The sequence below is a fragment of the Manis pentadactyla genome, chromosome 12 (genome assembly GCF_030020395.1).
Source record: "Manis pentadactyla isolate mManPen7 chromosome 12, mManPen7.hap1, whole genome shotgun sequence".
NCBI lineage: Eukaryota > Metazoa > Chordata > Mammalia > Pholidota > Manidae > Manis > Manis pentadactyla.
Genome location: NC_080030.1, coordinates 6,317,422 through 6,342,775, shown reverse-complemented (window position 1 = coordinate 6,342,775; position 25,354 = coordinate 6,317,422). Strand labels below are relative to the sequence as shown.

Genomic DNA, 25,354 nt, shown 5'->3' with positions numbered 1-25,354 from the left:
CCTCTTTCTCTGAAGTTTTGGACTTTCATTTCTTCATTGTCGTCCTTCCCCAGGATAAGCACGTTGATTTTTCCCTGTGGGCTGTCTTCTTTTCTCAGGGGCTGTTCTGGGTTTTTTTTCCATAGAACCTGGCCAGTTGGCCAGGAGCCTCCCTGAAGGGCTCAGAGGGGATAGAGGAAGATCCCATTTTGATGTAAAGAAATGTAAATTCAAACTCAGCAAATGAAGAACCTCCCAAACCAATCTCCTAGTGGAGAGACAGGTATATGAGGTCACCTAAGAGTCCTTTCCCACCCTAGTGGCACCACTCAAAAGGTGACCCATCAGGTCCCTGTGACCTCAGAGCCCAGATGGCAGGGAAAGAGGAATCTGGGCATGCAGACCAGTGGACTTCATCCATCGTAGGGCCCATCAGCTCTTCCCAAGGCACGTTTCCATTTTCATCAACTCAGAAGCCAAAGTTGGCAGGTGGTGCTCAGGAGGGGACAGACAGGGAGAATTCCCCCTAAATGACAATCTTTCTCTGCGGTTGCTTGGGACAGTCCCCAAACTGTCTCCACCCTGGGGCCAGTTGACCCCGGGCAGCAGTCCCCTGAGCCTAATGCAACTTCCAATCCAAGCAACGTGTGGAATCTCCGACCAGTGAGGACCCAGCCACTTGGGGGCCCTGCTCCTGGCTGGCTTGCCCGGTAACGGGTAGACCTCCATTCTGAACCCAGGTGGTGCTGCTCCTCGCCTACGATGCCAAGACTCGAGAGACAAATGTTGGTGAAAAAGAGAGTTTGCTTTATTTAGCAAGCCGGCAATCTGGGAGGATGATGGACTAGCATCCCAAGACCATCTCCAAAATGATTAGAGTGAGGGGGCCCTTAAGGCGGAAATTTAAACAGGAGGGGGCTGCGTGCAGAACCAGCAGTCACTGCCTCTTGTCTTGGTTTCCAGGGGACTCCAGGCAGAGTTTCTGGAACTCAGGGAGGTCTGGGGACAACTTGACAGACATTTATTTAGCAGGTGCCTACTGCAAGCCAGGCGCAGGGCACGCAGCGGAAAACAAAACCTCCTTCCCTCCTGAAGCTCCCGTTCTCCCATCAGTAAGTCACTGGAAGGAGGAGAGCACCGTGGTGACAGCGCTCTGGAGAAGGGGCTGTCATTTTAAACAGGAAGGTGGGGGAGCTCAGGGGAGGCCTCCCCAGGAGTTGGCAGGGGAGGGCCGGTACCTCCGGACTTGCCACCTCCTGGGCAGCCGGGGCTGGGGGACCAGGCTCAGTTGGGTCCCCTGCCTTGCCCTGCAATATCCCCAGGGGCTCTGGGGGAGATCTCTGCTCCACTGGGCCCCCGAGGCTTCATCTCCAGTTCCTGCACAGTAAATGCTTCTTGCAATGACACAGGGGACAAGGGCTGATGCTGAGTTCGCCATACTAGGAGGTGCCTCCAGCCCAGCCTCAGGGAGACACCAGGGCTGTGTCTGGGGAGGGCAGGGGCATCCACTCTAGACTCCATCAGACAGTGAGAGGTCCAAGGTGACCCCTGCTGATCCCTGGAAGGTTCTTGGAGTGGGAAGTCTGAGCTCTTGAGGGCAGGGAGGTGGTAGTGCCAGCCGGGGTGAGAAGCAAGGTTCAGGCCCCTGGGGCAGTGGTGGAGGCTGGGGATGGGTCGGCTGCCTCCGTTTGGGTGGGGAAAACGTCATGGGGACCTTTAACCACCAGAGAGGCATGCGGCCTCAGTTGGGGGTCTTCAGGGTCCCACTGTGGGCCCAGCTGTCTCCATGTTCAAGGTGGGGAGTGATGCGGAGGGGAGCACCTGGCAGGTGGGTGGGGGTCTGCCAGGGCCCGGGTGCGGGAGCTCATCCCAGCGGACCCCGGCGCACTGAGGCGGCGGGCAGTCAGCACGCGGCCAGCCGGTCACACACCCAGCCGTCCAGCCGGCTGCCGCAGAAGGCGTCGTTCCACTGCCCGGAGCTCTGCATCATCACGCAGTCCTCGCCCAGGGCCTGGTTGTTGGGCTCCCCGGGCCGCCAGTTGCTGGAGCAGAAGGCAGGTCAGGGGTCGGGAGGGAGCTTCACGTCGCCTGTGAGTCTGGGCCCTGTCCGCCCCCCGGCCCAGCAGCCCAGACAGACCCTCCCCGGGCCCTCCTCCTAACCTGCGCCTGCCCCCCAAGCCCTGTCCCCCCTTCTCCAGTGCAGTCCAGAAGCTCCCCCAAGTCCGGGCCTGGGACCACGCCCCCAAATACCCTCCCCTCTCTTCACAGAGCCCCCCCAAGTCTGGGCCGGGGGCCACGCCTCCTCACGTATAGTCCAGGGGCTTCTGGTCCATCCAGATAAACTCCCCCTCTATGTCCAGGTCCCGAAGGCCGATCCAGGAGCCCTTCCTGCTGGCGTGTTTGGTGAGGAAGGCCTGGGGAGCAGGACGGGGCTGGAGGGCTGGGAGACGGGCCTGGGTGCCCCGCCGAGCGGGAGGTCGGGGTGGGGACCGGCACCCCCGCCCCTCCGCAGAGCCAGGCCCACCTGCTCCTCCCGGCTGTGGATGCTGACCAGCCGCCCCTGCAGGTTTTCACAGGCAAACCGGGCCTGAATCCACTTCTTGGGGCCCTCGCCGAAGTAGTAGCACTTCCGCTGGAAATGGACCCACTTCTCGGGGCACGTGTCACACACGGAGCCTGGGGTGGAGGAGAAGCTCAGGGGGGCAGCCGCGGTGGGTGCTGTGGTGTGCACTGTGGGTGGCACCGTGGCGGGCTCTGTGGTGGGTGCTGTGGTTAGCACCGTGGCTGGCACTGGGGTGAGCACCGTGGCTGGCACTGTGGCAGGCTCTGTGGTTAGCGCTGTGGTGAGTGCCGTGGCTGGCACTGTGGTGGGTTCTGTGGTTAGCACCGTGATGAGAGCCGTGGCTGGCACCGTAGGGACAGTGGGCAGAATGGGTGGCAGCGTCTCTCTCTTCCGGGCTGAAAGCAGACCCACCCCAGAGCCTAACGGACAGCCTGCAGGCAGCCCTCGTCCCCAGAGCTCTGAGGCTGCCACGCAGCACCCGCCCGCCTGCAGGAGCCCCTCAGCCACCATTCCATCATCATAAATAACCCGTGGCTGCAGCCCTCCAACCACCAGTGCCAAGACCATGTCACCAGCCCCACCCGCAGCACTTTAACCACCAGTGGCATCGCCACGAACACCTTCACAGATGTCAACACCCAAAACTATGGCCATGAGTGCCCCTGCTGTCAGCAGACCTTTGCCACAGACCCAAGACCACCACCGTCTCCACTGCCAGCATGGCCAGCACCGCCCTTACCCAACCACCCCACCTGTAACCCCCGGGCCGCCTTACTGAGGCCCAGACCACCCGCACCCTCCCCCGCCCTGGCCGCCGACACCCCCAGGCCAGCACTCTGGGCCACTTTTGGGAAACAGATGATGTTCTTATAGTTGGAGGGATCGGGTAGGAGAGCCCATGGGCTGGGGAGGGGCTGGAAGGCTGGGTCCCCACGGCCTCACCTGGGGCCTCCGCGGTGTCTCTCTCCCCTTGCGCCCACCCCAGGGATGCTCTCGGGCGCTGTCACTCCCACCAGCACCCCCAGGTGGGAGGTTAAACCCACTCCTGGTTTAAAATAGATTCTCTTAAAGGGACCTGCACCAGGGAGGGCTCCACAGCTTGGGTGGGCTCTCTTAAAGGGGCCTGGGGTCCACAGTGGTTTGGGGTCCCCGGGGCAGAGCCGGAGGTGCTTCTCACACGTGATGGGTAACCGGTGCGCTGTGCTAAAACAGGAAGGGACCGTCTGTGGGCACAGAAAACCTCGGGGAAGGTGCTGTGGCCGCGTGTCACACGGTCACCGAGAGACAGCCCTGGGACAGGGCTCAGTCCCCAGGCCACCCCGGGACTGGGTAGGAATCGGGAGGCCATCTGCAGGCGTGGGCAGGCCCAGAGCCCTCCTCACTCCTTCCCCTGGGGACCCCAGAGGGGTTTCTTGCTGGGATTCCCACAGCCACACCCCATCCCAGGGCACGACTCCCTCACACCCAGCGCGGAGCCTTCCTCTTCTCAGGGCCAAACTGGGGCAGCTGGGGCTTCCCAGAGGTGGAAGGCCCCAAAGCAGGGGTGAGTGGGGCGGGGGACTTCGGGGCAGTACACCAGGCTCCTACTCAGGCTAAAGGTTAACCACTGTCTGCTCTTCCTGCCGGGGCACCCCTGTGGCCCTCAACACGGGCAGCAGCGCCTAAGTCTTGCCCTTTGCCGTGGAGGTGACCCCCTCAGGCCCCCTGGCTGGGTCGACAATCTTACGGGAGGTTTGTGGACATCCTACCCTGAGCCGCGACGGCCAGAGCAGCAAAGAGGCCCCGGCAATGGCAAACACAGGTCTGCTTTCACCTGGGGGGTAGGTGTGGGAGCCCGCACCCCAGCCTTGTGGGGGGACACAGCTGGACTCGGAAGGGCATTCTCGCGTGTCCCCCATGCGCCCCGCCACACACACACACACACACACACGCCAACCACGCTGTCACGCACACGCCTCTACCGCGCACCTGAGCCACTCCACACACCTGTGCTGGCACGCGCACCTGCCAACGTGCAGGGCACAGAGGCACTCACCGTTGGACACGCGCAGCTCTATCCACAGCCTCGCCACCTCCTCCTGGAGTCTCTCCAGTGAACCCAAGTCTGTGCGCCTCTCGTTCAAACCTGGGGTGATTGGGTGGCAGCAGGGGTTGGAGAGGCACTTGAGGGCCCCTGCCTCCCCGCCTCCCGGCCCCCTCCCGAGGCTCACTCTGGGACTTGAGGCTGCTCAGGTCCTCCAGAAGTCCGTCCAGGTTCTGCGAGAGCTCAGAGCCTGATGTGGGTGGGGCGGGAGCAGGACGGGTGTCGGGAAGGGCGTCCCGGCCTCGCCGTCCCCCGGCCTCCGGAGCCCGCCCCTCCCCATCTCTCACCCTGAGCCTTCAGCCGCTCCTGTTCCGCCTGGATTCTCTCCATGTCCTGTGTCATCTGGGCAGCTGGTTGCAGGGAAGGGGGTTCAGGCCAGAGCACGTCCTCAGGGCCACTCTCGTGTCCCCCCCAGTGGCAACTGACCGATGACCTGGAACACTGTGCCCCGGTGCTAATCCAGGCCCCCCCCCAAGACCCCAGCTGAGGCCACTCACCCCGGGATTTCTGGGCCTTCTGGTCACCCTTCTGTCTGCTCACGTCCTTGGAAACCTGAGACACTGGGGCAGCAGGACAGGGACCCGTCCTTGGGAGGCGGGAAGGCAGGTCCTTGAGCCCACCCCCCACCCCGGCCCCACGGGCAGGACCGCCACCCACACTGCGGCTTTTGCTTTTTAATTTTGGGGGCCAAGGGACTCTGGGAACCACAGGCAAGAATGGAACGAACCCCTGCACCCTCCCCCGACTCAGAATCAAATGTGAAAGCAGAGGGCATTTCTTAGGAGCTCGCGGACACGGCTCTGGGCGCGTCTCAGGTCGCGGCTCGTTCCTGCCTCGCGGCCCCGACTCTGCCCATTTCGCAGGCAAGGACGCCGAGGCACGTGCGGTTCCCTCAGGCCCTCTCAGAGCCCACCCCAATCTCGGAGCCGCTGGGTTTGCAGCCCCAGGGAGTGGGGGCCCAGCCTGACGCTCGGTTCCTGGGGAGGGGACCCTGGGGTTCAGTGCGTCCCCCTCGTCCCACAGGGCTCAGGGACAGAAGCAGGACAAGGTATCCTAGCCCCCCCACGCCCCCGTCTCCCCCTTACTGTTCCACGCAGTGGTCCCTTCCAGCTGCTTCAGGTTCCGCACACTGTCCCAGTCTGGGCAGGAGGCAGAAGGAAGGGCTTCTCAGGGACCCCTGCCACCCACACCCCCCTGGCCGGCTGGGATGGAGGCCTGGGGTTTACCATGTGGGGAAGGGTGGGAGGCGGGGGTGCTGACAGGATGGGGCTCTCTGGGGGGGGTGTGGAACAGGTGTGGGCAGGGGCTGGTCAGGACAAAGGGGGAGACATGGGGAACCTGGGCTCCCAGGGTCTGAAGGGGGGCCCCGTGGGGCTGGGGGTGTCCTCACACCAGAGGAGAAGCAGGGTCATCAGCCCGGCCCACAGCGCCACGGTCACCAGCGCCAGCACCCCCAGCTGCATGCCCCGTCCACAGCACTGCCGCCTTCTGCGGAGCCTAGAAAACTCTACTGGGAGTTGGGGGAGCACCAAGGGGTGCGGGGTGAGGCTGGGCCCCGGCTCTGCCCCACTCCATATCCCCCAGAGCCGCAAAGTCCCAGGAGCCTGTCCAGAGCCCACACTGAAGCAGAGGGTCCAAGTGGACCCCCAGCCTCCTCTGCACACTTTCCCCCCCACACTGCCGTCTTTCGTGCCTACTAGCACCCCACCCCAGGCCTTCACCCATTTCTGCACCTGTGCATCTCCGTGTCTGTCCAGCCCAGTGTCTGCTGTCCCCTCCGCCCGCACCCCAGCATCAGCATGCCTGAGTCCAGAGAGACAACCCGGGGCCAGGAGCTGGGACCCTTCCTCTGTGGGGCCCTCTTTAGATGGCCAACCCCAAGTCAGTGCTAGCCTGTACCCTTTCCCGTTTTACGGGGTTCAGGTACTGCCCACCAACGCTGGATCCCCGGCCTCACCCCAGAAGTCCTGCTCCCCCTCTGACCCCAGCCCCCAACTCTGACGCCTGCCCCCGACCCTGGGTCCCTTCTCTAAACACAGGGGTCTCAGTTTTCCCCATGTCTGAGCTCCTCCCCAGTCCTGTCCCCAGATGTCAGATCCCCCAACACCTGGGCCCCCCCAAAACCCTACCTTGGTGCCCCACCGCGGGCACAGGCCCCCTCCCCTCGCTTTGGCCGTGAGGATTCATTGGCTGAAATCCACTTGCTCAGAGGCCCTGCTCTGCTCGGCCCCCAATCTACCAGGCGCTCATGCAGGAGCGGATGGTTGTCATAACGTGTTGAGTCAGGGCGGGGAGGGGCCGCGACTCCCCCCCACCTGGCTCTGTGCCTGGAAGGCCAGTCAGGGCTCAGCCCCTGCCACCCTGGCTCCTCTTCCCAGAGGGACCCCGGCCCCACCCTCCTCCTGGGTGGGAGGCAGTTGGTCAGGGCTCTTGCGTTCACCAGGCTCAGCTCCAGGGTCCTCTCACCTGAGTAGGAGCCTTCCTCCATGGCAGCCCTGCTTGGATCCTCCCAGCGACGGGGTGCTCACCACCCAAGAGAGGTTCCCTGGACTGCACGGTCGCGGCTCTGGCTGGGATCGGGGTTCTAACGAGGGTGAAGGGGAGATGTCAGGCTCCGGCTGCTGGCACTGGATGCCTCTGGGACTCGAGGAGCTCAGTGACCATGGGCTGATATGGTTCAGTCCGGGACCTGGGGGCCAGCGTTGCAGCTAACTGGGAGGCACACACTGTAGGGTGGTGGCCTCTGCACGGGTGTGGACGGTGCTCTGAACAAGGCCTAAGGATCAAAAACACCATCAGCTCTTGACGATTGCTTCCTGGCCGACCTCGGCCCGGGACTCAACTTTGCTGAGCCTGTTTGCCCCTCTGTCAGGGGCGGCGATAGTACCCAGCTGATGAGGTCGTGGTAGGGCCAAATGAGATAATGTCCGTGAGGCCCCAGGGGCGGTTCTGTGCACAGTGGGTCTTCAGATCCTAAATGTTTGTCAGGCGTCTACTCCGAGCCAGGTCCCGCTGGGAAGTGCAGAGACTCTGTCACCAGGCCTCCATGGCCTCCTCTGCCTCCGTGCCCAAGGCATGTTTAAAGATGCTTGACTTTAAGGCACCTACTGTGTGCTGAAGAGGTCAGACCTTGGAGTCAGACCGGCCTGCAGGTCACCAGCTGCCTCCTTCCTGTGTGACTACAGGTAAGATGCTTCCCCTCTCTGAGCCTTGGGAAAGCAGAGATGCAGAGTGGCTGGGGTCTGATTTACCACAACTCAAACCAGGCCTTTTGCCATCCTGAAGGAGGCCGGAGGTGTTGCCATCCTGCGCCCGGACGCGCCCTAGCCCGGGCTGGCCAGACAGGCGGCTGAGCCTGGGGGCTCCCCCGACCGGCGATTCAGGTTGCTCCTCGGCACACTGGGGCTGAGTGACGCTGGCTCAGCTGGAGGAAGAATGGTAGCCGGCGAGGCGCCGGCATGAAGTGGGCGCTCAGTAACCCTGGGGCCGCGGAGGTTCCCAGGGGGTCAGGAGTTAGTCCACGTCACACAGTGGACGCACAGTAGGACTGGGCTTGAACCCAGAATGTGCGACCTTGAGCCTTTTTGCTCAGCCACTTGGACGCCCGGCCTCCGGGTGGGTGTCTGCTGGGAAGAGCCAGGGACCAGGGCCCCGATGCCCAGCCCCCCGCATCAGCCCCCAGTGCCCCCACCAAGCTCGTCTCTTTGCTCAGCCACGCCAGCCACTGGCTTCCGCTTCCCCAGTCCAGGTCCCTGCACACCTGGCAGTTCTCCATGCCTGCCCCCTGCCCTCTGCCCCCTGCCCCCTGCCCCCTGCCCTCTGCCCTTCCCTCATGCAAACCTCCCCCTGGTCCTTCCTCAGACTCATCCCAGTGGTCATTTCTCCCAGGACACCTTTCGTGTCCACTTCCCATGGCCAGCCCAACACACACACGCACAGGTCACATACTTGCACACAGCCGCACGCTTGCACCCCACACTCACTCACATGAGTTTTGAGCGTGTCGCTGTCCCTCTGGTTTATTGGGGCTGCTGGAGAGGCTGGCAAGGGCCCTGGGCTGGGGTGAGGATCTGCCCCGGAGAGACGCCTTCTGCAGGCAGACCCACCCACAGTTCTATTTTCACAGACCTAATTATGGGCTCACCACCCACCACCTCCTGCCGCTCCATGCATGGCCTCCTCCGACGCTCCCCACAACCCGGTAAAGCCCCTGCTATTATTATCCCCCTTCTCAGGTGAGCAGAATGAGATTCAGACGCCCAGCCCGTGGTCCCAAGGTGCCGGAGGAGGCAAGCCGAGTGGGGATTTGAACCAAGATGCATAAAGCATTATGCCAACCACCACCCACTGCGGCAGGGAGAGGGAAGGAGAGAGAGAGAGGGAGGGAGGAGGGAGACAGGGAGGGAGGGAGGAAGGAGAGACAGGAAGGGAAGGGACTGGGAGGGAGAGAGAGAAGGAACAGAAAGATCCATGAGATAACACAGTAACATTCTGGTCCAACATTGACAATTTTGTTACATGGGTCAATTCAGTAGCAACATGAACTGGGCCCAGTTCTTAGTGTCTGAGATGCAGTAACACATTTAATGAGCACCACCGCCCCAAGAATACATGCCTTTCTTATCCATGCTGCCTTATGGATGAAGGATGGAAGCACAGAGAGGTTAAGTAACTCGTCCAAGATCACAGAGCAGAGCCAGGATTTGCACCCAGACAGCGTGGGTCCTGACTCTGCAGCCCTAACCGCTGTGCCCTTAGCCTTGTACCTACAGGGACTTTTCGGCACTTCACACACCCTGCTGCTCCTTCCTAAAACGTGTTCTCTGATCCTTAAGTCCCTCCCCATTCTCATTTGGGGGTTGCCCCCTGCCAAACCCCCACCCTGGGAAGGGCCACCTCCGCACCCAAGGTTTGATGAGCTGCCTCTCACTCGGAGGACGCCCATCTGAGCCCCCAACGTCCCACCTCCCAGCCAGGACAGGGCCGGCCAGCCACCAGATGGGAGGGGCATGACTGGACCATGCACTCCGGGCTGGCAGGTGGGCGCCGCCTCGTCTGTCGCACTGTGTTCCCGCCTGCGGACAGGTGACCCTCAGCACATGTCTGAGTGTAGGACTCTGCTGTTCTTTCAGGGCCCCCAGTGCCCCTGTCCACCTTGATCTGGGCTAAGTGGGGGCTTGAAGCCACTGGACGTTTGCCGAGGGACAGAGATTGTCTGTTTTTAAGTAGGGAAGGGAGTTGTGAGGTGGGCATCCGAGAGAGGTCACCGGGGCCACTGGGTGGATAAGATGGCAGGGGGTCTGGGGACTGCCTGGGGGCCAGGGGGGAGTGGGGACACGGGGTGCTGTCACCTGACGCAGGGGCTGGAGGAGGTGGCCTGGGGCAGCAGCTATGGGGATGGAGAGAAGCAGGCAAGCCTTGGAAATGGGTGACACAGTGGGTGGGTGCTCAGAAGATGCCATGGAAAGTGAACAGGGTCCCAGCAGTGGGTCTGGGGGGCAGTGGGCTGACCTCAAGTCGAGGACACAGGAAGACGAGGAAGTGGAAGTCTGGGAACAAGTCCTGTCGGAGGACCCAGGCCAGGGGTGCAAGGGGAGGATGGGGTGGGGGTGGGGCCGGCACTGCTGAGCCTCAGGGGGCCCACATTCCTGCCCCTGTCGCTGTCATGTCCTTCCGGGGCTCCTGTGGGGCTGGGTCCCTGCCAGGACTCCATTTAGACAAGAGGATGCTTTTGAGGTGAACCCTTGACCCCTAAGCCAGAGGCCTGTGGGGACCCCATCACGTCGTGTCCCCCTCCCCCGTGCGGTGTCACTTTAGGGAAGAAACAGGAAACCATGCGGATGTGGGTACTCATCTCAGGGTGTCGGGTCTTATAGGTTTGGGATTCTTGAGGCTGGGGCTGCGCCTGGCTCATTGCCAGTCTTGAGAAGGGACAAGTCCTGGGGTCCCTCAAAGACTGTATGCAGTTCCCAGGTGGGATGGCACCCCAGCCCCGGCCCTGACCCTTTGCGCCCCAAACTCGGCCCCAACCCTAACCTGCACTCCGTGCGCTGAGCCGCACCCACTGCGCTAAACACAGAACCTCAGCACCACTGGGGACAGGGCCCCCTTCCCCCACTCAGAGCAAACCGGCCACCTAGCCCCAACCCCACTGGGGCGCAGCTTGGGCTCACCCCACCTGATGAACCTCTCCTGGTGTTGTGACAGGGAGAAGGGAAGCAGGAGCCTATGGTGGGCTAGAGCAGTGGGTGTGTCGAATCCAGGAGGGCTTCCAGGAGGAGGTGTCTCTGGAGCCAGGTTTGTCATTCTCAGCATGGCTGACATTGGGGCCAGATGATTCCTTGTCGTGGGGCTGTCCTGGGCATTGTAGGGTGTTCGGCCACATCCCTACCTTCCCCCACTAGATGCCGGGAGCACCCCCACCGTCAGCTTCCCCCTGGTCCTGACGACCAGAAATATCTCCAGACAGGGCCAAATCCCCTGGACGGCTGAATCAGCCCAGGTGAGAGCTGCTGCTCCGCACGATTTACAGCCCGGGAGAGGGTGCTGGCTTCAGGCATCCCCACGCCGGCTGTCTCTCCTCTCCATCTGCTGTGGACAGATCAGCTCTTTCCTCAGCACCCACTGTTTGAGCACCTCCTGAGTGCCAGGCTCTGAGAACAAGATAAAGTCCCAGCTCCTGTGACGAGGAAAAACAAAGGGTTTAGTTGCCGCCTGGGATAAGACATACATAACATAGTATCTACGATTTAATCATTTTCAGTGGCATTAAGTACACCCACTGTTGTGCAGCCGTCCCCACTCTCTCCATCTCCAGAACGTTCCATCCTCCCAAACTGCAACTGTTCCCATGGAACACTAACCCCCACCCCCTCCCCCAGCCCCTGGCCCCACCATCCACTTTCTGTCTCTGGGGTTGGGGCTCCTCAAGGACCTCCTAGTTGTGTCTCGCTTATTTCACTAAGCACCGTGTCCTCAAGGTCCATCCACACTGCAACATAAAAACAAAGTTTCGAATCCATAAACACATAGGGCAGTCTCAGGTGGTGGAAAGCAGGGTCGGGTGCACGTGGGAGAAGAGCGGTTTAGGCTGGAGGATGCAGAAACCTGGGCGACGTACAGGGACGTCTGAGCAGACCGCCGGGAGCAGCAGAGGCTGCCGCTGGGGTTTCCCCCTCGTGCCGCACGTCCATCCCCAGGGGCTTTGCAACCTCCAAGTCAAGGGCTGGTGCCCCGCTTCCTCCCAGGCAGGGGATGTCCATGCGGTCCTCTCACTGAGGGCAGGGTACGAGGCCAGACTCTCGGAGCTCTGGGAGAAGGTAGGAGGGGCGCGGTACTGCGTCCCCAGTCGGTCTCCCTGCAGCAGAGGGAGGCCGGCGGGCTCTACCTGGGTCTGGCGGGTGGGTCTCCAGGAGGGCTCTGGGGAGCTCCGTGAGCTCCCGCTGCCACCCGCTCGCTAGACGCTCCCTCGGCCCGTTCCCAGGGGCCGGTATCCCCGTCTGGGTCATCAGGGGGCTGCAAGAGGCAAGCCGCAGGGTCCAAGAGGCTCTTCGGGAAAGGAGGCACTCGTGGCCATGCAAAGGGCTCGGCAGGTCGGCTCCCAGCCGCAGGGGACAAGAGCCCCTGGGCATCGGCGAAACCCTGGGGGGCCAGGCCGCGCCGGTAGCAATGTGCAGGCGGCAGGGGGGTCCCTCCGGGTACAGGCCCACCAGACCACCGGCAGAGCCTCAGACTGGGGCACCTGGTCCTGCCTACTTAGCCCGCGCGGTTCCATCTGTTCAGGCTGCCGGGGCCTCCTGGGGCCGGGCCCGCTGGCCATCTGGGCTGAGGTCCGGGAGGGCGTCCCCCGCCCCGCTCAAGGGCGACCCCGGACTCAGGGCCGCGCCTCAGACCAGCCGAGGACGGAACCGCGCCCTAAACCTCCGAGAGAAGAGCCCGGTCCTCCGGCTGACTCACGACCTCAGACCGCGGGGCTCGCGCCCGGCCCCAGACGCCGCTCTGCGCCCCAGGACACTCACTTCCCAAACCCAGGGGGGCCTCAGCCCGCCGGCGCCCAGGACACGGCCGGGCGCCCAGCCGCTACCCCTGCCCGACTCCGGGCCGGGCATCAGGCCCACTGGGCATGCGCGCGCCTGCGGAGCCTGCTGGGAAATGGAGTTCTCCCAGTCAGACTGACGGCTCCGGGGCGCTGCTGGCGCAGCGCGGGTTCGAATCCCGGGCCTCTGTTCCGCAGAGTGGGAGCCCAGGCTGGCCTCTGGGCCTGCCTCCGCAACCACAAAAAGGCGCTCCTGGTCACGGCCAGCCTCCCACGCCTGAGGTCATTATTTGAGGGATGGCAGATGGGGAGGAACAGGAGAGGAAAACATGAAAGTGAGACCTGGTATACCCCCGGTCCCAGGTGGTTGAACTACCAGACCCGGCTGCCCGCTTGACCTGATTAAATAGAGTCCTGACCTGGTCCATGAGATGGGTGAGATGGGACAGGGGAACTCGTTTTGACGACTGGGGTCTTCTCTTGATGTTGTGGTCAGGTTTCCAGGGTCAGCTTGGTAAAAGGTCTGAACTCATCCTGAGGTCAAGGGTGAAGCTGTAATTTGAGGCTTCAGGGTCAGGTGTCAACTTGAGGATGAAGTCAAGGGTCCTTACCTGGTTTGGGTCTAGAGTTTGAAAGGCAATGTCCCAGGTCTGCGTCTGGTCTGACACCTGGAGGGGCTTGGGCTGGTGGGTCTAGGCAGGTGGACGGCCACTCAGAGGACACCCTGGACCTCCCTCACGGCAGCCTGGCCGACAGCTCCGAGCAGATCTGAGCTGTGACAGCCGGGTCAACAGGGACTATGAGACGGATGGCAGGCCTCACACTGTCATGGATGAAGGGTATCTGGTGCCAGCCCTGGCCCTGTCCTCAGAGCTTGGCAGGATTATGGGAGATCCTCAGGTACCCGAGAGGCCCAGATGAGCAGGGCATGGGGTGGCCTGGAGAGGGTCTTAGGATGGGGCAGAGATGCACAGGGAAGCCTGTCTCCTGAGTGGATGACAGCAAACAGAAGCTTCTCTGATCACATCAGTCAGTACCTGGAACCTGGACCTGGGCTATTTGACCCACTGAGTCACTGAACAACTTAAAGCAAACATTTTAACCTCTGCAGGTTCCTTATTTGGGATACAGGAATAGAGAACATCCCTGATGTCACAGGGTCATTGCTGAACCTCAACATACAAGTCCCAGTTAAAAATAACACATATTTATTTAGCACTTATTCTATATGGGGCTGCCTCAGCTCCTTGGTGTCTTTCTGTGAATCCAACAGAGGTACCCCTTCCTCCAGACCGTCTCTGGGTATTTGCCAAAATGCACAAATCTATGTCTCTGGTTAGAATGGGGCTCCCTGGAGTTGTTCAGTGCCCAACCTGCTCAACTGTCCACAGCAGCCTGTGTATGAGGCGTGCACTATTCTAAGCACTTTTCATATACAAACTCATTTATGAACTCCCGCTGACAGACCTCTGAGGGATGGTACAGATGGGAAACCCAAGTCCCCCGTTGGTAATGATCTAGAGGACCTGAGCCTGCTTTCTCATTTCAAACTGGGGCTCAGTTGCAGACGTGTTGGGGGCAAGATGCCTGTGGGAAGCACTGTGTGGGCAACGGCTGATCATACTATCGGGGGAAATGTTGACCTGCTTTCTCCCTCTCTGAAGTGGATGGCGGCCATCTTCACGGTCAGTGGCAGCAGGAGAGCGTATGGTTAAGAGCCCCTGTACTACAGATTGGGGGCCTCTCAAACCCTTCCCCTGGGACTCAGGCTTCGTGGGTAGAGACCTAGAACCAAGCTATGCCTACGTTGTGCTCCTAGCTTAGTGGGCAAGATAAAAGCCAGACAGAGCTAGTCCAAGCTCCATGTAGTCAGGGAAGTAGGAATCCTCTTCCTCGGAGGACTGGGAAGGTTTCCTGATTGATCAGACACTGGAGTTGAGGCTTTGAAGGATGTGTAGGAGTTTTTAAAAAACAGGGCCTCTTTAATACCGTCTTACTCATCTCTGTTCACACCCACTGTGCCTAGCATGGAATTAGCTTCAATTAATGGTAGGTAAGTTCATGCCCTCCCCACCCACAGCCTCTGTTCTATTTCCTGATCCCCAAGGCACACAAGTGGAGAGCTCCAAGGAAAACAAGCACAAGATGTGGAGTCCTCTGATGAAGACGGCTACCACGGGGGCCCCGCCGCCGACCGTGAGCCCTCCCAGGTGGCCAGGTGGCCTAGCCTCCCTTTTTCCCCTGGAGCTGGAACTTGGTTTCCCATATACTGTAACCCTGCCTCTCTCCACTGGTCTGTGAGAAATATTTTCACAGCACTGGCTTCTAGTGGCTTCCAGTAAGGATGAGACAAGAACCGGGTCCTGCCTTTTCTCTCTCAACCCCAGACCCCGATCTGAGACTCTGCACATTCAATAAGCATTTAATTTTTACACCAGAAAATAATCTAGAGCCAAGAATCCTTCGGCACCGTGACCAGCCGAGGAGGCACCACAGATGGAGTCCAGGGCCACTGGGGGCTAAGGCACAGTGGTGGCAGGGGTGGCCGATCACAGGTATACAGGCTGCTCCTGGCCTGTGAGCAGGCGGTAGGTGGCGGCTGGCATCGTCTTGATGTGGACCTGGGGGGACAGGAGAGGCGGGGGGTGGCTCGGAGCAGGAGTGGGCTGATGGGAGGGCCCCTGGGCACTGCTCCCCCGGCCTGAGCACCTCGGTGTGGGCCTCGGTGAGCAGCTCGATGATGCGGGCATGTGGCATGGCCACCACACTTTGCCCATTAATCTCGATGATGCGGTGCCCCACGCGGACACCCCCGCGCTCAGCAATGCCGCCCCGGAGGAGACTGCAGATCTGGAGGGGACAAGGGCTGCGCTGCTCAGGGGGCCGCGCTCAGGGCTGGCCACCCCGCGTCTGGGCCCTGGGTGGGGGCCTCACAATTCCATCCTCCACGCAGAAGCCCAGCTGCTCTCGAGCGTGTGGCCGGTGGATGATGGCTGTGGTGACGGGCGGGCAGTGGACAATGCTGAGGGTCACCAACGTCTGCGACTTCACTTCCTGTGCAGGACGGGGGCTGTTGGCCTGGCGGGGCCTCCAGGGGGCTATTGGGCCTCTTCATGAGCGGCAGCCTCCTCTGGGCCTCAGTTTACCCCCCGGGGTAAAATGGAGACTTGGAGACAAAGCCCTCAATTTTGGAAGCACCCGTGAGAAGTGGTTAGGAACACAGATCAGCTGGGCAGCCTCAAGGTGGGAGCTGTGTGACCCCTGACCTCCCTGACCTCCCTGGGCCTCAGTTTCCTCAGGGTCAAAGGCAAGTTTCCCTCAGCACCCACCAGGCAGGGTTACAAACACTTGGCTACATGCTGCTTGGCCTGTGTCAAGCCTGCCCTTCTGACCGACCAGTCCCTCCCTACTTCTGGGCCTCAGTTTCCCATCTGGGCACCAAGTTTCAAGACTCAACACGCTTGCTGCCATGTGGCAGGCAGGAAAGGCACGCGGCTCTACAGCGTGGCCACTGCAGTCCAACCCTGCCCCCACCAGCATCGCCCTAGACATGAGACTGCCTCTCACGGCCTCAGTTTCCCTGCGTACATGGGATTGGCTCAGACTTCAAGCTCTACCTGGTCCCTTCTGGACTGGCCAGGCAAGGGACTTCTGTGGCCTCGGACTCCCCTTTCTGGCAATGTGGGGGATGCGGGCCTGCCACCTGGGGAGCCCTCGGCCTGCACGGGAAGACTCACGCGGATGGCGGCCTGGCAGGCAGCTAGGGACAGCCCCACCAGGCTTGTCCCGTTGATGGCGGTAAGGCGATCCCCAATGCTTAGGGCCCCCGAGCGCTCGGCTGGGCCCCTGTGCAGCAGGTTGGCGATGACGGCCGTGGGCAGCAAGGAGCCCCAGCCAGACTCCACCAGGGCCACGCCAAGGCCCTCACCCTGGCGCTTCTCGATGCACACCTGGGAGAGGGCACAGGCGGGAGGTGAGGGCTGCCAGGTGGGGCGGGCGGGGGGCTGCCGGCTGGCCCGCTGGCTCACCTCCCTGCAGTTCTCGCTGTTGGAGAAGTGGTCGAGGTCGCCGTTGTGGAGGTGGCCGGGGCCTGTGGCGCCCTGGCTCTGCCGGGTGGCCAGCTGGGTGGGGTCAATGCCGCTTTCCCGCAGGAACTGGCTATAGGCCACAGCAAAGGCCTGGCCGATGGCCTGAGCGATGAGCTGGGCCTGCGTGGGGATGGGCAGCATCTCTGGGGGAGGCCCCACCCACCTCCTTCAGGTCCCCCAAACCCTCTAACACCCTCAGAGCTGAGCCCTCCTATCTCCACCCCGAACAAGAGTCCCAGGACACAGCCTGCTGCCCTGCGGCTTTTTGGACAGCAGGAATGCGGTGCTGTCTTGGGGAACCTATGGGGGACAGGGCAGGGCAGGCGAGGGGAGTCAGCTGCCAGTCTCCAGAGCTTATGGGAAGGACCAGAGTGTATGTCTCAGGGTCTTAGGGATGGCGGAGACAGCTGCCAGCGCTGAGGACGAATGGAAGGACACTAGGTAGCACGGGGGCCAGGTGGGCTTCGGAGGAGGCGGGTGCTGGCCCTGAGTCCCCTTCTCTCCCAGGCCACCCAGAGCCCCAATGCTCACGTCCTCAGAGTGGAAGACGTGGCAGATCATCTTGTAAAGCCTCTGGTTCTGAGCCTGGGGTGCCGGCTGCCGGGCCAGCCGCCGCCGGGCCATGAGCACCAGCACGCTGCCGATATCAGCAGTGTAGGAGATGGTGTGCAGGGCGTGGTCCATCATGGCCTCCTAGAGCAGGGGGAGACCAGGCCTGGGTGGGCGGTGGCGGCCCTCGGCTGAGCCCCGCACCTCCCATAGCCCAGGCCAGGCCCTGTACCTGGGAGTCTGCTGTCAGGACTTTGACCCTCTTGGTAGAGACAAAGAGGTCCACCTCCGTCATGGGCTGGGTCTCCCCATCAGGGGCCTGTTGGCAATGGGTTGGGAGGTGGAGTTCCCCAAAGACCCAGCCTCTGCCCCATGAGGCCCCATGGCCTCAGATGACCAGGCCTGCAGCCCGCCCTCCAGCCCCCAGAACCCCATCTGCCTATCCCTGGCTTCACCTTGACACGGTCCATTGCCTCCCGGGCCTGGGCCATGCGGCTGCTGGGGGGCAGGTTCCGCTTGGACACCAGCTGCGTGGAGCCCAAGTATTTGGCCCCAAATATGACACCATCCAGGAGGTCTTCGTGGTCACAGGGACCAGGTGCTGAGGGCAACAGCAGAGGAGGGTCAGCCTGAGAGTCCCTGGCCTAGTTCGTCCCTGCCGTGGGCTCTGCCCAGGGTCAGGCTCCCTCAACAGTCTGGAGCACAGAGTTCTACCCCTTGGCTTGGCACGCAAGCCGCACAGGCGTGCTCACTGTCCCAGAACCATCCCGTAAGCAGGAGCCACGGGCAATCTCAGAGACCTAGAGCTGGCTCACAGGACCACGTTCCACAGCCTTCTGGGCATCCAGAACCATGGCCAGATACAGAAAACAGCTCGAGTGCTCAGCCACCCCCACCCTATTTCTACAATCCTGTGATCAGGCTAGAACCTGAAGGCCCCATTTCTAAATCTGGCAACATTTTAGAAATACAGTCAACTCCACTCAATGGTTCTGGACTCCCCACCCCCACAATCAATCTAGAGCCAGTCAGCTCTGCCTGATGTTCTAGAATTCTCTGCTATCAGCCTAGGACCATTGACAACTCTACTCCAGGGTCACAGAACTGCCCACAGAACCTGAGTAGAAAGGGACAGCTGTCCACAGGCCTAAAACTCTCACACTGTCCAGACCTGACAGCTCCCACCGTGATTCCAGAACTCCCTGACAAGTCTCGAACTACAGATGTCTGTCAGGGGTTCTAGAAACCTCTGTCACTCCAGAACCACAGACTTTTCCAGTCTGTGATTCCTGAACTTCATCATAATAGCTCTTGCTGTGGTTCTAGCACAACCTCACTTGGAGCATTGCCTGCCCTCCGTGGTTCTAAAAAGTGATCTGCATAGTCTAGAAACAAACACCTCTGCTCATGGCTCTAGAATTCCCCCAGCTCAGCCCGGAACCATGCAGAGCTCTGCCCTCCAGGCTCTAGAATTCACTGAGCAACCTAGAACCAGACAGCTCTGCTAGTAGTTCTAGAAGCACAGGTACAGACCCCAGTTGACGACACCACTAAGTGAATTCAAGCCACAGCCGGCACTGCCCATTGTCCTTCAGGATCGAAGCACTCTGTGACAGGACACAGCTCCGGTCAAGGGCTCTAGAACTACGCCAGCATGACAGCGCTGGGTACAAGCAGGTACTGTGCACCTGACAGGCAGCTGGCCGGGATTGAGATGTGCGGTTAAGTGCAAAATGCATGTTGAATGTCGAAGATTGAGTATGAAAATATGTAAACAGTTGTAACATATTGATGGTTGAAAGGGTTATCTTAAACACAGTGGATTAATTGAAATGCTATTATTTTTACCTGTTTATTTAAATGGGTAACTAGAAAATTGAAAAGCACACACGGCTTTCTATAGTGCTGCTCTAGAACCTTCAGGCTCTACAATCGGACAGCCCTGAGGACCACAGTTCCAGAACACCCGTTGTTGGCTTGGAACTATAGATGAGCTTTATTTGTTCCACAGTTCTAGACCTCCCGGGTCTGTGCAGAATAGCTATGTTCATTATTCCAGGGCACTCTCAGCAGCCCAGGTTCCTTTAATCTAGAACCACAGGCAAAAATGCCAAATTCTGGAATTTTCTAGGTAAGTCACAGCCCCACACAATTTCAGAACCTTCTTGAAACTACAGGTTTCAAACCAGCCCCCCTTCCTGCAACCACAGAGCTTTCTCCTTGACTTCCAACCTCAGGTAATTTGAAGGGAAATTCTAGAACACTGCAGATGTCCAGAACTAGTTCTTAGATTGGCAAACTTTTTATGTAAGGGGCCAAACAGGATATATCTTTGTCTCTGAGGACCAGATGGTCTCTTTTGCAACTACTTGACCCTGCCATCTGCTATTGACAAAATGTAAATGGATGGGCATGACTGTGTCCAAATAAAACTTTATTTGTGGACACTGAAATCTGAGTTGCATGTCATTTTCACGTGTCAAGAAATACTCTTTCAATTTTTTTTCAACCACCTAGAAACACAAAAGCATTCTTAGCTCACAAGATACGCCAGAACAGGCAGAGGGTGACATTTGGTCTGCTGGTGGTAATCTGCCAACCCCTCCTCTAGAACTCAGTGCTGCAAGTGCCAAGCCTGCCCAAACAGTCCCTACTTACTCTGGAATATTCTCACGGCTGTCTCCCTCTCCCAGGCCATCTGGAACCTACTCAAAACCAACTTCAGAGCCTCTCTAGAAACAGCTGACTGGCAAACTTGTGCCACATTTTGGGAGCTTCCTTTGGGTGGTTCTGAAACCCCTAAGTCCCTGGGGCCAGGGTGGGCAGGACACTCACCCTCCTGGAGGGCAGGGTATGAGGCCAGGGTCTTGGGGCTCTGGAAGAAGATAGGAGAGGAGCTGGACTGAGTCCCCAGCCTCAGTCCAGTGCAAGAGGCCTGGGGGCAGGCAGACCCTACCTGGGCACTGGCGGGCGGTTCTTCAGGAGCAATGAGAGGCACCGTCTCCAACCAGGGCTCTGGGGAGCTGCTTGAGCTCCTACTGCCATCCCGCTCGGCAGAGGCTCCCTCTGCCCATTCCTGGGGGCCAGTATCCCCGTCTGGGTCCTGAGGGGGCTGCAACAGGCAAGGACCAGGGTCCAGAGGCTCCTTGGGAAAAGGCTGGGAAGGAGGGCACCCCTGGTCATGCAAAAGGTTCAGCAAGTCATCTCGGCCAGCCTCAGCAGACAAGAGGCCATGGGCATCAGGGATGTCCTGGGGGACCAAGCCATGGCCAGTGGCAATGTGCAGGGGGCACGGGGGTACATCTGGGGATAGGCCTACTAGATCGCCAGGTAGAGCCTCAAACTGGTGCACCAGGTCCTGAATACTTGGTCCATCCAGTTCCATCTGATTCAGGCTGCCAGAGCCTTCTGGTGCCGGGTCCCACTGGCAGTCCGGGGTGAGATCCTGGGAGGGTTTAAGGGTGTCCCGGGGCTCCTCCAAGTCCATGGCTGGAAGCCCTGGGGGCGGTTGGGAGGTCGTCAGGAATTCCATGTTTGGACCCCAGGCTCAGGCCAGCATCTGAAAGACAGATTCAAAGATGAGATTTCCTGGGTGTCAACTCGATTCCAGGCTCTAGCTGGGTACTGTTCATACAGAACATATAATTTATCTCCCACCATACCGTGCCAGGAACGATCTGCTGTGATCCTCATTATACAGATGAAGAAACCGAGGCACAGCATGGAGAGTTGTAAGGCAATGCTTCTCGGGCTCCAAAGCCCAGGGGGGATTCCCCTGTATTCGTCACTCCAGACCTCTCCCCACCCGTGGACCCTGCTCACTCCAGCCCTGATTCTTCCAAGTCTTGCTCTCCCGCCCAGGTTGGAGATACACCTTGACTATACAGACCCGTCACCCGAGACCACAGACTAAAAGACTCCGGTTCGAGACTTCAGATCCAGGACCCCAGGCTTAATACCAGCGATCCAAGACGCCAGAAAGCACACCCTAAGACCCTAATGCCACGCCCCAGGGCGACCCCAGACTCAGACCCGCACCTCAGAGCCCAGCCTGAAGACATAACCCAAGCCTAAAGCTCCGAGTTAAGACCCCAGTCCTCCGGAAGACCCCAGACTCAAGACTTCAGATCCCTGAGTTCAAGCGCTCGTCCCAGCCGCCGCTCTGCTCCGCCAGAATACTCGCTTCCCAAAGCGAGGTGGCCTCACTCCGGGAGCGCCCAGGACCCCACACCCCGGTCGGTCGCACCTCCCAGCCGTCGCCGTTCGCTGACGCAGTTCTGTCCGCGCAGCGCTCCTGGCCCACTGGGTATACGTAAGCTTGCGGGTCCTGCCGGGAAATGGAGTTCTCCCATCCAGCCTGCCGGGCGGGGGCCCTGGGTGACCAAAACGCAGGTTCGAATCCCGGTCCTCTTCACATGCAGAGGGAGAAGTGCTGGCCTCGGAACCTGTTTCCTCAACCACAGAAAGGGTGAATCATTACTGCTTGCCTCCTGCGGCTGTGGTCATTATTCCAAGGGATGGCAGATGGGAGGGAAGAAATGGAACTAGAAAATACTCAAGGAGAGTGAGAAGAGGTCCCTTTCGACTTCAGGGACAGCGAAAGCAGCGCTGGGATCCTATCGTAAACCGCCGTCCGGGTTGGCTAGCAGCTGGGAAGCCGAAAGGCGCATCCCGGCTGAACTTTACCTCGGCCTCCTCAGTTACCAACTGCGGGTGTTAATAGTACCTACCTCCTGCTTGTGGGGAGGATTAAACGAGATGGAGCTGGTTACGGATTTAGCAATAGGGTTGGAATATAATAAGCCTAATAAGGATCAGCTCATCACTGCTTAGGCTTTCGGTAGTTACTATTGAATGGCATCAAGAATGTGTGGTCTTTAAAGTAAATGATAAGTAACCAAAAAAAAGCAATGAGTCAATGAAATATCCTTTAGAAGTCACCTCATACAGAAACTGGGGATAGAAGTTTAAAGAAGTCACAGGAAGTGTATGCCAAGCGCTGGAGTACTACCTTTCCCAGAAATCTCTAGGAACCTACAACTCCCAAGCACCCCTTGGACGCTGACGTCTCCCGGAAGCGTTCACGTGCAGGCAGCCGGCATACGTCATGGCGGCCAGATTCCTGTTCGGGATTTCCCGGACCTGGGCCGGCCGGCGGGCCAGGGAGCTCCCGGACCCCGCCGGTTTCAGAAGACTCCTCGTACGGGATTATGCCAAGAAGCCGGGTGAGCTGGATTAAGAGAGACCAAAGTGCTCCAGGTGGACATTGAGAGTTGGTAGTGCGCAGGCGCCGGTTGGGTAATTGGTTCCTAGAAAAATGGAGGCGGACGCTGAGCTCTCTGCGCAGGCGCAGTTTGAAGGACCTAGGGCGCGACTGTACCGAGTACCCAGGCACCGGCGGCGTGCGGCGGTGTGTTTGGGCTACGTGGAGCAAATGCGCTTCACTGCGCATGCCCAGGGTTCGGGTTAGTGTTTTGGGGGAGGGGGTCGTGACCTTTGGTCTCAATTCTGTTTCTGCCTCCAAATCATTGTGTGACCTTGTGCATGTCACCACCGGGAATACATGGACGCATTGGGATCCATTTGGTATTAAGCATTTAACCAAACCAAAACAAGGTTATTTAAATTTCAGCTGGATACAGCCTAGCGTGCTCTCCTTTGTTGAAAGGAGGGAATTGACGAATGTTAGGCCTTTAGGACACACAGCAGCCTTTATCTGTAAGCTAAGTAGAAGGGATCAAAATAGAAAATCAGTGACTAGGTCACCTTGAGCTTACCTACTACATATCCATGTGCCACTTAGAGTCATTTTGGGTGCAGTAGAGAGCAGCCAGGGCCTGGGGCCACCGAGGGAGGAGGGGAGTTGCAGGAGGGGGGAAGGCTGGCCCCCAGAGTGGCAGCTGGGATGAAACAACTCTCCCCGACTCCCCAAGTCATTAAGGGGACCAAAGGCGGCAAAGGTGGTGTGGTCAGTGAGGCCCTGAAAGACCCGGACGTGTGCACAGACCCCGTACAACTCACCACCCACGCCATGGGCGTCAATATCTACAAGGAGGGCCAGGACGTGGTCCTGAAGTCAGACGCAGAGTACCCTGAATGGTGAGTGGGCTGGGCTGAAGAGCTGGGAGGGTGAGTGAGTGGGGACGAGGCAAGCCCTGGGTGATCAAGTCCACGGTTTCAGGAAGGCTTCCCAGGGGACGTGATCCATGAGTCAAGACCTGAGTGTGTGGAAGGAGCTTCAGAGGCGGAGGGAACAGCTGGTGGAAAGGCCCTGGGGCAGGACTGCACAGTGTGTCAGTGGAACAGCAAGGAGAGGTGGTGGGGAGTTGGGACAAATGGGACCAGGAGGTCCCAGAGCTCAGCACTCACAGGCCCTGGGGGGCCACAGGGAGGATTTCCCTCTTGGCCCTGAGAGCGGTGGCGGGACACGGAAGCGGTGGCGGGACATGTGCTGATCCTTAAAGCTTGGGAGGGTTCTGAAAGGCTGAGTGGGTGGGGAGGCGGTACAGGCAGCCAGCTCAGCACAGACAGTGCCAGGGGCAGGAGAAGGCTTGTGTGCCCACCTCGGATGCCAGTCCACGGGGATAGGGACCATGCCCTTTTTCCACCGGGGCTGGCTTGGGTGGAGGGAGCAGGGAGGGGCCGTCAGATCACCCAGGCACCATGTGGGACCTAGTTGTGCTGCCACCACTGCCTAAGGTGCCTGGGGTGGGTGGGTGCGGGTGCTGTGTGCAGCCTGATTCCTGCCCACGCCCTATTAGGCTGTTCCAGATGAACGTGGGCCCCCCTAAGACGTTGGAGGAGCTGGACCCTGAGACCCGAGAGTACTGGCGGCTTCTACGGAAACAGAACATCTGGCGCCACAACCGGCTGAGCAAGAACCAGAAATTCTAGTCGGGGTGGGGGGGCCTGAGCACTGCGCCCCACCAAGGGCCCCTCCAGAACCCCCAAGAAGGACCTGGGGGGCACAGCACCTCCGCCATCCCGCCTCCACAGAGACCTTTTATTTTCCTGGAGGAAGTAGACTTTTCTGAGAACAGAGGAAGTCCCCTCACCTGGGTTCCTATGTGGCCCCCACGGTGAGGCCGGACCAGGATGCTGGGGGCCAATAAAGACTCTTGGGGCTGTCCTTGGCAGGCCCCGGATGCTGTCGGTCGCTGTCTGATGTCGGGGCCAGGAGGGAGACGGCGGGAGGCAGGCATCTCAGACCCCGTGGTTGCGTTCGCAGGCCTGTCTTCATCTCCAGGCCTTACTGGGCTTCTTGCCCTGATGCCCACGATTCCTGGCACTGCCCAAGAGGCCCCAACTTCCATCCTTGAGGGGGAGGCTTTTCTAGCCAAGCCTCTCTGTTGCAAGAGACTCAGACCTGACCCCAGCCGTTCGAAGCAGAGGGGTCTTTGTGGGTTTCAGGAGCTGCGCAGGGTCAGGCTCTAACTTGAGGCGTGCCTGGATCCAGTGCTTCCATCAGCTGCGTGGCTCGCGCCGTCTCCGAGTCCTCTGAATCCTCAGTCGGTAGATCTCTGGGGCAGGAATGGCTCTAGGACTCCTGGCTGACCCCCTCATCCCAGCTCAGCGAGCCCAGCCAGAGGAAAGGGACTTCGCCTTACCAAGGTCACAGGTGTTGTCTTCATTGGCCAATCACCTGAGCCCAGGGCCCGGGGACGACTGCCCGTCCTCCTGTCCACCCCACCGGTGCACGGGTCTCGCCTTCCCCCACCCCTGCCCCCACTCCAGCAGGAAATGCATCCTGGAGTCTGCCTGGAGCACCATGAACCTGACCCACAGCTGGGGTGAGAAGCCCAGCCTCCGGGCAGTCCTAACTCCCACCCAAGCCTAGCTGTCAGGGATGGGTTGCCAGGCAGGGGGCCAGGCCAGAGCCCACAGCCTTGGAGGAGGCTTGGCGGCAGGGCCCCACCGCAGCAGCCCTGCCCTCTCCCTGGTAGGCATCTGTGGGGGGGCTGGCACCACCTGGCGGGCTGGTCGGGTAGCACTGCCCTTCCAGGGCCCTGTCTTCGGAGCTGGACAGGCATGGCGGGGGACCCCGTGGCTAATTCTGC

At 60.1% G+C, this 25,354-nt stretch overlaps 3 protein-coding genes and 1 long non-coding RNA gene across 7 annotated transcripts; 1 reads left to right on the top strand and 3 right to left on the bottom strand.

The window, feature by feature from the left end:
* Positions 1 to 1,632: 1,632 nt before the first annotated feature.
* Positions 1,633 to 8,903, bottom strand: LOC130680016 (low affinity immunoglobulin epsilon Fc receptor-like). 2 transcript variants are annotated; one of them, XM_057489834.1, is made up of 11 exons: positions 8,613 to 8,903; positions 7,092 to 7,209; positions 6,016 to 6,132; positions 5,711 to 5,764; positions 5,123 to 5,185; positions 4,913 to 4,975; positions 4,753 to 4,815; positions 4,578 to 4,667; positions 2,504 to 2,655; positions 2,287 to 2,393; positions 1,633 to 2,021 (listed from the first exon to the last, which is right to left on the bottom strand). In XM_057489834.1, exons 2-11 carry the CDS (start codon positions 7,111 to 7,113, stop codon positions 1,883 to 1,885), a joined length of 870 nt encoding a protein of 289 aa, XP_057345817.1. In that variant the 5' UTR covers positions 7,114 to 7,209; positions 8,613 to 8,903; the 3' UTR covers positions 1,633 to 1,882. The 2 variants fall into 2 exon arrangements, with proteins under 2 accessions (XP_057345817.1, XP_057345816.1); XM_057489833.1 differs by lacking the exons at positions 6,016 to 6,132; positions 7,092 to 7,209; positions 8,613 to 8,903 and having other exon boundaries at positions 2,287 to 2,367; positions 2,504 to 2,937; positions 5,711 to 5,904.
* Positions 8,904 to 8,907: 4 nt separating this feature from the next.
* LOC130680017 (uncharacterized) lies at positions 8,908 to 12,717 on the bottom strand. The gene is made up of 3 exons (XR_008993014.1): positions 11,746 to 12,717; positions 11,520 to 11,616; positions 8,908 to 11,304 (listed from the first exon to the last, which is right to left on the bottom strand). It is a non-coding gene; the product is annotated as an uncharacterized LOC130680017 (long non-coding RNA).
* Positions 12,718 to 15,066: 2,349 nt separating this feature from the next.
* APBA3 (amyloid beta precursor protein binding family A member 3) lies at positions 15,067 to 21,578 on the bottom strand. Of its 3 annotated transcripts, XM_057489830.1 has the most exons (12): positions 21,336 to 21,578; positions 20,617 to 20,856; positions 20,254 to 20,409; positions 20,133 to 20,172; positions 17,753 to 17,898; positions 17,530 to 17,616; positions 17,280 to 17,441; positions 16,689 to 16,868; positions 16,398 to 16,610; positions 15,595 to 15,714; positions 15,370 to 15,510; positions 15,067 to 15,281 (listed from the first exon to the last, which is right to left on the bottom strand). In XM_057489830.1, the coding sequence occupies exons 2-12, from the start codon at positions 20,827 to 20,829 to the stop codon at positions 15,210 to 15,212; spliced, it is 1,530 nt and encodes a 509-aa protein (XP_057345813.1). In that variant the 5' UTR covers positions 20,830 to 20,856; positions 21,336 to 21,578; the 3' UTR covers positions 15,067 to 15,209. The 3 variants fall into 3 exon arrangements, with proteins under 3 accessions (XP_057345813.1, XP_036739041.1, XP_036739061.1); XM_036883146.2 differs by having other exon boundaries at positions 20,254 to 20,856; XM_036883166.2 differs by lacking the exon at positions 16,689 to 16,868 and having other exon boundaries at positions 20,254 to 20,856.
* Positions 21,579 to 22,360: 782 nt separating this feature from the next.
* On the top strand, positions 22,361 to 24,445 carry MRPL54 (mitochondrial ribosomal protein L54). The gene is made up of 3 exons (XM_036883237.2): positions 22,361 to 22,522; positions 23,231 to 23,396; positions 24,059 to 24,445. Exons 1-3 carry the CDS (start codon positions 22,405 to 22,407, stop codon positions 24,189 to 24,191), a joined length of 417 nt encoding a protein of 138 aa, XP_036739132.1. The 5' UTR covers positions 22,361 to 22,404; the 3' UTR covers positions 24,192 to 24,445.
* Positions 24,446 to 25,354: the final 909 nt, after the last annotated feature.

Bases quoted from the DNA above. Each gene is read 5' to 3' on its own strand.
- LOC130680016 (XM_057489833.1), bottom strand. The intron at 4,668-4,752 runs GTGAGCCTCGGG...CAATCACCCCAG, and splicing joins GAGCAGCCTCAAGTCCCAGA to GTTTGAACGAGAGGCGCACA. The intron at 2,368-2,503 runs GTGGGCCTGGCT...ACACGCCAGCAG, and splicing joins TCCACAGCCGGGAGGAGCAG to GAAGGGCTCCTGGATCGGCC.
- APBA3 (XM_036883146.2), bottom strand. From the start codon at position 20,829: ATGGAATTCCTGACGACCTCCCAACCGCCCCCAGGGCTTCCAGCCATG. The intron at 16,869-17,279 runs GTGAGCATTGGG...ATCCCCACGCAG, and splicing joins ACGTCTTCCACTCTGAGGAC to GCCCAGCTCATCGCTCAGGC. The intron at 15,511-15,594 runs GTGAGGCCCCCA...TGTCCCCTCCAG, and splicing joins TCTGCGTGGAGGATGGAATT to ATCTGCAGTCTCCTCCGGGG.
- MRPL54 (XM_036883237.2), top strand. From the start codon at position 22,405: ATGGCGGCCAGATTCCTGTTCGGGATTTCCCGGACCTGGGCCGGCCGG. The intron at 22,523-23,230 runs GTGAGCTGGATT...CGACTCCCCAAG, and splicing joins GGATTATGCCAAGAAGCCGG to TCATTAAGGGGACCAAAGGC. The intron at 23,397-24,058 runs GTGAGTGGGCTG...ACGCCCTATTAG, and splicing joins GACGCAGAGTACCCTGAATG to GCTGTTCCAGATGAACGTGG.